Raw genomic sequence first — 12,313 nt, 5'->3', positions numbered from 1 at the left:
GCCCTATATGTTCAGGAAGGAGTAGAATCTGTTGAAGTGGCTACGAGGGAAACGAAAGAGAAGCTAGAGTCCCTCTGGATCAAGATTCCTGGCCAAAACAGCGCAGACACGAAAATTGGCCTTTACTATCGTCCCCCAGGACAGGCGGAGGAAACTGACTCAGAAATGATAGAGGAAATCAAACAAGAATGCAAGACGGGCAATGTAATAATATTGGGAGACTTCAATTTCCAGAGGATAGACTGGAAACTAGGAACCTCCAACTGCGGCAAGGAGGCCAAGTTCCTGGAGGCGCTAGGGGATTGCTTCCTGGAACAAATGGTAAAAGAGCCGACAAGAGGCAACGCCACCCTGGACTTGGTGCTAAATGGCCTCACGGGTCCGACAAAAGAAGTAGGAGTTACGGTACCGCTGAGGACGAGCGATCACAATGTGATCAGCTTTAAGCTTGACATCGGGAATAGAAAACGTGCCAAAACCTTAACCAAAACCTTAAACTTTAAAAAGGGCAAATACGATCACATGAGAGCCATGGTGAAACAACGACTCAAGAAAAAGGTGGACAAACTTGAAACGGTAGACCAGGCATGGTCCCTACTGAAAAATACTATCACAGAAGCACAAAATCTCCACATTCCGAGGATCAAAGAGGGGAGAACAAAAGGTAAGGGAGAACCGGCATGGCTTACCAGACAGGTGAGGGAAGCCATAAAAGAAAAGGACTCTTTCAAAAAATGGAAACATATGAAAACAACCGAAGCATGGAAAAAACATAAAGATGATCAGAAGAAATGTCACAAGGCGGTGAGGGATGCCAAAAAGGACTATGAGGAAAAAATAGCGCAAGAGGCCAAAAACTTCAAACCCTTCTTTAGATACGTGAAAGGGAAAAAACCCGCAAAGGAGGCGGTGGGACCCCTGGATGACCAGGGAAGAAAAGGGTACATCAAGGAAGATAAACAAATTGCAGACAAACTAAATTCCTTCTTTGCGTCCGTCTTTACGGAGGAGGATACCGCAAAAATACCAGAAGCAGTGAAAGTGTTTAGTGGAGTAATAGAAGACAGCCTCACCACAGTTGAAGTGGAGTTGGACCAGATATACTATCAGATCGACAAACTTAAAAGTGACAAATCCCCTGGACCGGATGGAATTCACCCGAGAGTTTTAAAGGAATTGAAGGTTGAAATCGGAGAGCTATTGCAAAAACTTGCCAATCTGACAATCAGAACTGGACAGATACCAGATGACTGGAAGATAGCGAACGTCACGCCAATTTTCAAAAAAGGATCGAGAGGGGAACCGGGCAACTACAGACCTGTGAGCCTTACGTCTGTCCCTGGAAAGATGGTTGAAGCACTGATCAAGGATAGCATAGTCCGGCACCTAGATACACACGACTTGATGAAACCCAGTCAACATGGGTTCAGGAAAGGGAAATCATGTTTAACGAATTTACTCCAATTTTTTTGAGACCGTGAACAAGCAAATTGATAGTGGAATGCCGGTGGACATAATATATTTGGACTTCCAGAAAGCATTCGACAAAGTTCCACATGAAAGACTTCTCAGGAAACTACAAAGCCATGGAATAGAGGGAGATATACAAAGGTGGATAGGCAAATGGCTGGAAAACAGAAAGCAGAGAGTGGGAATAAATGGGAAGTTCTCAGACTGGGAGAAAGTGACTAGTGGTGTGCCCCAGGGCTCGGTACTTGGGCCGATCCTATTTAATATTTATATCAATGACCTGGAAGACGGAATATCCAGTAAGATCATTAAGTTTGCAGACGACACAAAGCTATGCCGGGCAATCAGATCGCAGGAGGATAGCGAGGAACTCCAGAGCGACTTGTATCAGTTAGAGAAATGGGCAGAGCAATGGCAGATGAAGTTCAACGTGGAGAAATGCAAAGTAATGCATTTAGGTAGTAAGAATAAGGAACACGAGTATAGAATGTCAGGCACAACTCTGGGTAAGAGCGAACAAGAAAAGGACCTGGGTGTACTGATAGATAGGACCCTGAAGCCGTCGGCACAATGCGCGGCAGCGGCAAAGAAAGCAAACAGAATGATAGGCATGATAAAGAAAGGAATCACGAGTAGATCGGAGAAAGTCATAATGCCGCTTTATAGAGCAATGGTCAGACCACACTTGGAATACTGTGTCCAACATTGGTCTCCCAACCTAAAGAAGGATATAAAACTGCTGGAGAGGGTGCAGAGATGAGCAACGAAGCTAATAAGAGGTATGGAGAACTTGGAATATGAAGAACGACTCAAGAAACTGGGACTGTTCTCCCTTGAGAAGAGGAGGCTGCGAGGGGACATGATCGAGACGTTCAAAATGCTGAAAGGCATCGATAAAATAGAGCAGGAAAATAAATTATTTACATTGTCCAATGCGACACGGACAAAAGGACATGGTTTGAAGCTAAGGGGGGACAAGTCCAGGACAAATGTCAGGAAGTTCTGCTTTACGCAGCGAGTGGTGGATGCCTGGAATGCTCTTCCAAAGGAGGTTATTAAGGAATCCACTGTGCTAGGATTCAAAGGCAAATTAGATGCACATCTATCTCCTTACGAGAGGCATAGAGGGATATGGGTGACTAAAACTACATCAGGTGTATACCTGACTGGGCCTCCGCGTGTGCGGATTGCCAGACTTGATGGACCATGGGTCTGATCCGGAGATGGCAGTTCTTATGTTACCTAGCAATTAACATAAATGCTGAATATTATTATTCTTATTATTAATCCCTAGTGTTTTTCTGGCCTTGGCTGCATCCATATTTAATTTGTTTTATATCTTTGCACCTAATTTTTCATATGCTCTTAATTGGGCGTTGGCCCTATCTACCACAAGTGCATTACTAACTAGGTAGCCCCGAAGCATATGAAAAATAGGTGTTTATTTATACTTGCATGTATCAAACAAAAATTATCCATCCCAGGATGGCCTACCGCACCCCGCTATTTGTTCTGCACAGTTTGCGCCAGACGGCCCCTACTTTAATTCTATGCTTCTTTAAGTAGATTGGAACAATTTTATATATATTCATTCCAGACTAAGTGTAAAAACAGCAAAATATTGTGTCACTTGTGTCCAAGCAGGGCCTGGAGGCTATAAAAAGAAATGTTTCAGGTGGCTTCTAAATGAAAAGCTGTAAGAAAAAGGTAGGATTTCAAAGAGGACTTGAATTTGGAAAGGATGGTTCTAAGCAACAAGATGGAGGAAGGCTGTTCCATACACTGCCCTCTTTATAAGCAAATTTCTTTCATGCAAATTCATTGTGGAAATTCTGAAAATCTGACTGGGTACGGGGTACTCCAGGACCAAGTCAAGAAACACTGCTCTAGTACAGTGTTCTTCAACCTTTTTACACCTATGGACCGGCGGAAATAAGAGAATTATTTTGTGGACTGGCAAACTACTAAGACTGAAATTTAAAAAAACATTTTCACCCCGTCTCCGCAAGTTCGGTCCCCGCAAACCATCTGATCCCATCCACACAAGCCTCAGTTATGATTTTATATTGAACATATTTTATTAAAATATAAAAAGAAACAATATTCTGTACAATTGTCATTTTATAAATACAAATATACAGAGCAAGGAGCAACAAAACCCCTGTTTCCCTTCCCCTCCCCTTCACATATATCCCCTCCACTATCAAGAAAACTGAACAAGCCAAATTATTACAGAATGCTACACAGAAATATCATGCTAACAGAATACTGCAGTCACCCATGACAGGAATAGTGTTAGGGGAGTGCTGGAAGCTAAAGAAGCACTGCCTGGGCTTTGCAGTCCCCAGTTATGTCTCTAGCAGGATATATAGTTCAAATCTGATATATTCTAATGACAAAATAGAAATAAAATTATTTTTTTTCTACCTTTATTATCTGCCCATTTTGTTCTGCTTTCTTCTGTCTTTTCTTAAATTTCTTTCCAAGGTCTTCAATCTATCTGCCACTTCTGTCCCTTCCTGTCTTCTACCTATTATTCCAATATCCAGAACCTCCTTTTTCTTCTTACTGCATCCACCCTGTGTCCAGCATCTCCCACCTACTCCGTCAAGTCCTACTCAGTCAAGTCTGCTTTTTTCCTTCACCCTACAACCTCCATGTCCAGCATCTTCCTGTGTTCTTTTTTTCTTCCCGTTGCTGAGCCATCCAGCCAACCCACCATCTTTCCCCATCCCAGTGCCTCCCCTCTTTTCCCCATCTTAATCCAGCAGATACCTTCCATCACCCTACTCCCTCCATTCCTTATTCAGCATCTTCTCCTTGTCTCCCTATTCCCCCTTCACCATGTCCAGCATATCCCCTCTGTCTCCCTACTCCCTCTACCCATGTCCAATATCTGACTTCTGCCTTTATACTCCATCCTCATGTTCAGCATTTTCTATGTCTCTCTGCCCCCTGCAAGGTCCAGCATCTATCTTTGTGTCCCTATTCTTCCAACTCCCACCTAGTTCCAATAACTATCCTCCCCCAAGGGGATCCACCATCTTCCTTCTGTCACACCAATCCCCCCTCCTGGGTCTACCATCCCCTTCCAACAACACCTATATCACATTTTTCCCTCTCCTCATAATCCAGCATCTCTTATTTCCTTCCTTGGCTGCTGGCCCCGATCCACTCTTCCAGCACTCGATTGCTATTAGCCCTGCCTTCGACCCCGGTCCTGCTAAACTTGGCAGCAAAAACAAAGACAAAACCTACCCTACCTTCAATTATGGTCCCGCTAAATCAGACGGCTAGAATGAAGACAGAAGCTGCGGGACCTTTCCTCTTGCCTGAATTGCTATTCGCTACAAGCTCTGCCGGTCTCAATCCTGCCCCTCAAAAACAGGAAATCACTTCAGAAGGGGGCGGGATCAAGATCGGCAGAGCCTATAGCGATGCAGGCAAGAGCAAAAGTTCCGTGGCTTTTGTTTTTCTTTTTGCTGGCCGTTTGTAGCAGTACCGCAGCTAATCTTAACGCCGGCCCTGGAAGGGAAAGGGGAACAGATGCCCGACAGGAAATTTAATTTGTAGATCTCGCCGGCCCTGTGCGGACCGGCAGAAATTTTCTGCGGACCGGCGGTTGAAGAACTGTGCTCTAGTGGACTCATCCTTGAGCGTTTGTGCCTCAATAAAATAAATAATTCATTATTAATTAGTTAATGCATAAGAAACATTAGCTTCTTTGTTGATTCCCTTGATGTCCAAAGATACTGGAAAGGGGACTGTGGTGGTGGTGGTGAGGGCGGGGGGGGGGGATGATTTGTAATGTTGGATAAATGTTAACAGAAGGTTTTTTTCTGTAGATAATGTGGTGTTCACAATATCTTTTCTTAGCTAAGTGAAAAATATGGATCATTGTTCACCATCTACTTGGGCTCAGAACCAGCGGTGGTGCTGTCCGGTTATGAAGTTGTGAAGGAGGCACTGAATGAACGGGCAGAGGATTTTGCTGCCAGGGGAGTCATACAAATGTTGAAGAAAACCAGCCAAGGTCATGGTAAGGAGTTTTCAAAGCATAAGAGGAAATAAAAAAGCAGCAGATATGTAGCTGAGTAGCCAGTATTTTATATCTATCTTTCTATCTATCTATCTATGCAGTGGTACCTCGGTTTACGAGTGCACCGGTTTGCGAGTGTTTTGCAAGACGAGCAAAACATTCGCAAATTTGGTGCCTCGTAAACCGAGCTTGCCTCGCTGTACGAGCCCCCCCCCAAGAACCGGCACCCTCCCCCCCGCGATCCGGCACCCCCCTGCCGCCATCGGGCACCCCCCCGCCGCCATCGGGCACCCCCCCCCCGCCGCTACCTGAGATCCCCCAACCCACCCGAACCCTCTTCTTACTTCCAGTGTAGCCTCCGCATCGGCATCGCCGGCACCAGCATGTTCTGTGCCCGAAAATCTGCTTCCTGTGCCGGGCCTTGAGCATGTGCGCATGCTCAAGGCCCGGCACAGGAAGCAGATTTTCAGGCACAGGACATGCTGATGCCGATGCGGAGGCTACACTGGAAGTAAGAAGAGGGTTCGGGTGGGTTGGGGGTTCTCAGGTGGCGGCGGCGGGGTGCCGGTGGCGGCAGGGGGTGCCCGATAGCGGCAGGGGGGGTGCATGATGGCGGCGGGGGGGTGCCGGATCGCGGGGGGGAGGGTGCCCGTTCGCGGGGGGGGAGCAATGCCGGTTCTCGTGGGGGGAGGAGCAGCGCTGCTGGCCTCGGGGGGCGGGAAGATTTGGGGTGGGAACATATCAAAGCAAGTTTCCCTTACTTCCTATGGGGAAACTTGCTTTGATATACGAGCATTTTGGATTACGAGCATGCTCCTGGAACAGATTATGCTCTTAATCCAAGGTACCACTGTATATATATATAGTCACAGGCAGGGTAGCTCAGCAACATCCAAAATGCCTATGTGCCTAAGCAGGCCCAGAAAGGGACCCATATTCCTTGCCCAGAAGGTGCCAAGGCATTCCAAACCCACGAGAATGACAGGGATGTGGCTAAAAGTAAAAACCCTCAAATTGACAGGAGAGAGGTTAGTTGTTAAACCAGACCTTGGGTTGCAGTTTCCCAGGGGAAGAAAAAAGAGAGCAACACCAGAATCCCTAAAGATTAATGGCCATGCTAAATACTAGTGCTTCCTGATTCACGATTCGAATTGGTTCATCGATTCAGTTCAGGTGAATCGATTCAAATCGATTTAAAACAAAACAAAACAAAACATCGGCCTCCCGATTCAGTAACTGACCCTCCCCCCTCAAGCAGGAGCGGCAGCGCTGTCTCTTGCTGGCCAGCCGCTGCTGCACCTGCTTTAGAGGGCGAGGGGGGAGGGTCAGTCGGGAAGTGCTGGTGTCCGGCTTCCCCCCTGGCCTCCCACGCACCATTTACCTACTAGCAGTAGCCTGCAGAGAAGATCGCTGGGGCTAGCGATCTCTGCAAGCTGCTATAGGTCCTCGAAGCTGTTTCCTCTGCCGTAATCCCGCCCCTCCTCTGATGTCAGAGGCAGGATCGCGGCAGAGGAAATAGCTCCGAAGACTTATAGCAGCTTGTTGAGATCGCTAGCCCCAGTGATCTTAACTGCAGGCTGCTGCTAGTAGGTAAATGGTGCATGGGAGGCCAGGGGGAACAAGCAGGCCTTCAGGGGGGGGGGTGCGCAGTCCTTCTGGGGGGGAGAGTGCAGTCCTTTGGGGGGGGACATGCCTTCAGGGGGGACAGGCAGGGCTTCAGGGGTGGGCTGCAGGCCTTCGGGGAGTACAGGGCTTCAGGGGAGGGGGGCCCTGGTGTAGAAATACACAGAGGAAGGGAGGGAAGGAGGGTTCAAAGAGAAGTGCATATGCCGAACTTTGAGGGGGAAGAAATAATGGGTCTAAAAACAGAGGAGAGGGAGAGAAATGGTGGACAATGGGATTTAGGTAGGGAAGGAACAGAAAGGGAGAGAAGTTGGACACAAGGGATAGTATGGAGGGGGGGGGGTAGAGATACTGGATAGAAGGGTAGTTGGGAAAAGAAAGGGAAATATGATGGACCCTGGGGTGATGGGGAAGGAGGGAGAGATGCTGGTTGAAATGGTAGTTGAGAAAAGGTGGATCTGTGGATGGAGACGAAAAAAAGGAAAGATGCCAGATCTCCAGGAGAGGGAAGGGAAATGGAAGGGGAGGACAGAGATGGATGGTTAGCATGGAGAAAGAACCTGCAACAAATTGTCTATCTGCTCAGGTTCTGAAGGTGTGATGGTAAGCAAGAACAGAGTCGGGTGGCATTGATACGAGGAGATAACTTTGCAGTCATTACAATTTTCTGATCATCCTGGCTAGTTGATGCACGAGGATGACCACTCCGTAGTCTGGAACCAAAGGATCCAGTATCTTTTTCAAGTTCAAGTGTAGCATGTACCACTCCAAGTGAAATTTTCCATGATGATACAATTCTGTGATATGAGAAACCTTCATTTCATAAAGTAGTAACCTGTGCCCGGGTTTCAGGACTGAGTTCTGCTCCTCTTTTTGGCATACTTCTGCAAATAAAACAAACTAAAATATAATAAAGTTTTAAAAAAAACACATTTGTATCCAAAAACATCAGAAATCTCAATTAAGATTGGCTGGAAATACAATTATGTGTTCGGTTACAGTTCACAGTTATTTAATAATTAATTAGAAATTAAAAATAGAGAAATTATTAGTAAATGCCACAAAATATTATTACATATAACTAGATAGGTTTTTTTATTTAAATATACTGTATTTTTATTAAACAACATAAATCTTAACACTATATTATATATTAAACATAAATGAATCCATATTGCACTTTCAGTTATTAAAATCCCACAATACAGCGGAAGAAAACTGGAGCTTGTACTCAGTCCATTCACAAGCCTTTTCTGATGAAAATAAAGCTGTTCCACATCATAGTCTGGGTGTATTATTTCATTTCTCCAGTATTCTCCAATGTTCCAACAAGCATATATTGATTCTTAGACAAAGCTGTTATAAAGCCTTCTCACTCCAGTCCAGCCAGCCCGACATAGCACCACATTTCACTATTACAGCGTCTTCAGGAGCTGAAATTGTGGCAGGTTTTCAACTTCTTTACTGCTTCATTTCATTATAGTTGCTAATCTATAATGAAATGAAGCATTATAGCCTTAGTTTCCTTAGCACACTTGCTAGATCTATAACTTCTGACTGGGTGTTCACAAACTTTTGCTCTCTCCTTCCTTCCTCCCTCCTTCCTTCCATCTAGTTTCTCTTTCCTCCTTTCTCGTCCCCTGCAGTTTGATCTTTCTCTCCTCCTCCCTTTTCCTATGGTTTTGATCTCCCTCCTACCGTCCATACACTGATGGCAGTGCTCTGCCTTATATGCTAACACTGTAGGCTAGCTGGCTGGCGTCAGTATCTCATCTATCTCTTTCTAGCAGTCCCAGCTACACGGGGACAGGAAGTTTATGTATACCATCATCTACTATGTTACTATGTAGAGTACTGATTTCCAGTGATTAAGGCTTGAGATTATGGCAAAGTGCCTTTTCATTGATTGGACCTTGCATATGGAATTATTTACCATTGTCATTAAGACAACCTCAAACTGCTGTCGCTTAAGAAGTTGCTAAAGGGTCATATTTTGCATAAAGCCTTTGCAATTCTTTGAGCTCTCTCTTATTGGACTAGCTGCATTTTTTGTTTCTATAGTTGAGTGTGCATATGCGGTATTTTGTTTTCTCTGTTTTATTATATATGTGACTAGTACCCTGCCTCGGGTAAAGGCAGGTTATACTGTAAATAATAAAAATAGCCTAATCTAAACCTAGCAGTGTTATTTAATAAATGGCAAGGTAATATTTTTTCATCACCCTGGCTCTTTTCAAAATAATTCAACAATATCTATTCATTATCCACAGGGATCGTAGGCAGCAATGGAGAATGCTGGAAGCAACTCAGACGGTTTTCCCTTATGACTCTGAGGAATTTCGGGATGGGGAAGCGAAGCATTGAGGAACGCATCCAAGAAGAGGCACAGTTCCTGGTGGAGGAGTTCAGGAAAACTAAAAGTTTGTACAATAAGATTTACTATAGAATGATCTTCATTCTTTTCCTTTTTGAATTTCACAAATGCCAGAATAGGTCCACTTGAATATTTTTATTCATCTATCTATAATATAACCTGATAGATAAAAGAAGAGCCTTTAGACCAGGGGTGTCAAAGTCCTTCCTCGAGGGCCACAATCCAGTCGGGTTTTCAGGATTTCCCCAATGAATATACATGAGATCTATTAGCATACAATGAAAGCAGTGCATGCAAATAGATCTCATGCATATTCATTAGGGAAATCCTGAAAACCCGATAGGATTGCGGCCTCAAGGAGGGACTTTGACACCCCTGCTTTAGACTGAGTCTTCCCATGAAAATATTTCAAGGCTTCATGATATCTTTTATGCAAGAGGTGGCTTTACGTATTATCAAAAGATGTCGTAGACAAGCGTTTTATATGACACCATGAGGAAACTTGTTAGGTGAGGCTACAACTAGATGCAGGTGGACATTTCTGTTGGATGAACTGTAGAAGCTGTTTGATCTTCCTTTATTTGTAGTTACTTTCCACCACTGGAGGGGAATCAGTACAATGGGGCTACTTTCAAGATGTGAACCGATTGATCCATCTATTTTTGTTGAAAAACTTTATATAGCTACGAGTCGCACAGTAGCTTCAACATTTGCTGTTTCATTTTGAACATTTTCAATAATAATAATAATTTTATTCTTATATACCGCCAAAGCCATAATAGTTCGAGGCGGTTTACAGTAAGAAGTGCTGGACAATCAGTGAAGAGAACAATACAAATCACCAGAAATACATACAAGATAAAAAGATAAATTAAAACAGTGAATCCTTAGGTTACAAATCAATCAAACAATTGTATTTTTACTAATTTTCTAAAACTAAAAATGGAGCACACATAATAATATTACCCAACCTGCCTGGGAAGCAAGAGTTCTGTCCAGGAATCTTTTATAACGACATGCCTTTATTGTTGGGTAAGCAAACATATGGATTTTGCCCTGTGACCTTGGCAACTGCATGGCGTTTGTACAAACCTTCATGCAGTTTACAATATTCCCAGAAACATTTGTTAGATATTCCTTATTTCAGACAAGTTAAATTGTTTATAGAGAGCCAATGTTTTTGATTTTTTTTTTAAGTTAAAAATTATTTTTATTTATGAACTAGTGTTTAAGCCCGTTACATTAATGGGTGCTAGTAAAGCCTCCTTCCCTCACATGTCCCCTATTTTCAGCCCCAGCTCCAAACCATTTTTACCCCCCTCCAGCCCCCTTCTCCCATCTTTTCCCTTTCAGCCCCAGCCCCCTTTTCTCACCAGCAGCATTTCCCTTCCCACTCCACTTCTCTGTGCAGTAGCAGCAGAAGCATACCCTCCCCCTCCATTTTTTTGTACAGCAGCAGCAGCAGCATTTCCCTCCCCCAAACCCACTTATCTGTGCAGCAGCAGCACCTCTTCCCTGCTCCCCCTGCCCCTCTTCCCTGCTTCCTCTGTCCAGAAGCACCTCGTCCCTGCTCCCCTGGTCCAGCAGCACCTCTTCCCTGCTCCCCTGGCCCAGCAGCATCTCTTCCCTGCTCCCCCTCACTGCCTTCCAGACTTTGTCCCACCCCCACCCTCCGAAGCCAGCTTGCCTGCCTGCCATCCCCCTGTGCAGTAGAACTCTCTTCCCCCCTCCCCCGCCAGCAGCAGCTCTTCCCTGCTCCCCTGGTCCCTCTTCCCTGCTCCCCCGGTCCAGCAGCACCTCTTCCCTGTTCCTCCTCACTGCCTTCCATACTTTGTCCCTCCCGCACCCTCCGAAGCCAACCTGCCTGCCATCCATCCCCCTGTGCAGTAGAACTCTCTCCCCCCCCCCCCGCCACTATCGCCGCCGTGCAGCCGACCCCACTGGCCCTCCCACCGCGAGACGACCGTCAAACTTCCCAGCTCCAGCAGCGGCCGCATCACACTAAAGACGCTGCTTCGCGGCCTTCCCATGCTTTGATTTCTTCTGCCGCGTCTCTGATGACATCATCAGAGACGCCAGCAGAGGAAATCAGAGAATGGGAAGGCCGCAAAGCAACATCTTTAGTGTGATGCGGCTGCTGCTGGAGCCGGAAAGTTTGTGCATCTCGCGGTGGGAGGGTCAATGGGGGTTTGTGTGCACCGGGAAAGGGTGCCTGGGGGGGGGAATGTGACAATGGCGGCGAACTTACAGTGAGGGAGGGAGGGAGTAGAAGTGCGCATGTGCAGTCGTGCCGGCGGAGCCCTACAGCTCACAGAAAATGGAACCACGCAGGTAACAGTGCGCATGCGCGCTTAGGGTTTTATTATATTAGATAGGCATAACAAACAATGGGTACATGATATGCATCGAAATATAGAAGAAGGTAACAAATTAGACAATTAAGTATTCATAACATAACCTGCCCTGCCCATCAAATATAGAGCAGCAGGCAAGCAAGAGCCTCATAAAAGGTGCCACAAAAATTGTGAACTTCTCTCTTTCAAAATTGGCAACTATCAAAAGCATTTAGTGTATCTTTTGCTAAAAAAGTACAACCTTGACCTGAACAAATTTGAAAGTTACCAGCCAGTAAACATCCCATTTCTAAGAAAAACTTAGAGCAATCAGTCTATGTTCAGCTCAGTGATTGGTAGAAAAGAGATAATGGCTAGATCCATGTCAATTTGGATTCAAACCCAGTTACTATATGTAACAGAAACAATCCTTGTATCCCTATTAGATGATCTTAGTGAGACAGGGGATTTGTC

General features: G+C 45.3%; 1 protein-coding gene and 1 long non-coding RNA gene across 3 annotated transcripts in view; one reads left to right on the top strand and one right to left on the bottom strand.

Moving 5' to 3' along the window:
• Positions 1–12,313, bottom strand: part of LOC117364687 — a 238,090-nt gene that overhangs the window by 20,140 nt on the left and 205,637 nt on the right. Inside the window, exon 5 of one of the 2 annotated variants that reach the window (XR_004540297.1) lies at positions 7,683–8,016. The exons of the other annotated variant lie outside the window; for it this stretch is intronic. This is a non-coding gene — a long non-coding RNA (uncharacterized LOC117364687). Of the gene's footprint in view, positions 1–7,682; positions 8,017–12,313 lie in introns of those variants that run through there. 2 annotated transcript variants of the gene reach the window in all.
• The window catches only part of LOC117364685 (cytochrome P450 2C23-like), a 49,010-nt gene that overhangs the window by 4,676 nt on the left and 32,021 nt on the right, over positions 1–12,313 (top strand). The window contains exons 2-3 of the mRNA XM_033954158.1: positions 5,347–5,509; positions 9,403–9,552. Of these exons, the coding sequence (XP_033810049.1) occupies positions 5,347–5,509; positions 9,403–9,552 (313 nt within the window). The remainder of the gene's footprint in view (positions 1–5,346; positions 5,510–9,402; positions 9,553–12,313) is intronic.

This window comes from Geotrypetes seraphini, chromosome 8, assembly GCF_902459505.1.
Source record: "Geotrypetes seraphini chromosome 8, aGeoSer1.1, whole genome shotgun sequence".
Classification (NCBI taxonomy): domain Eukaryota; kingdom Metazoa; phylum Chordata; class Amphibia; order Gymnophiona; family Dermophiidae; genus Geotrypetes; species Geotrypetes seraphini.
Note: the sequence above shows the minus strand (reverse complement) of the source record. Positions and strands in the feature narration are given on the sequence as shown.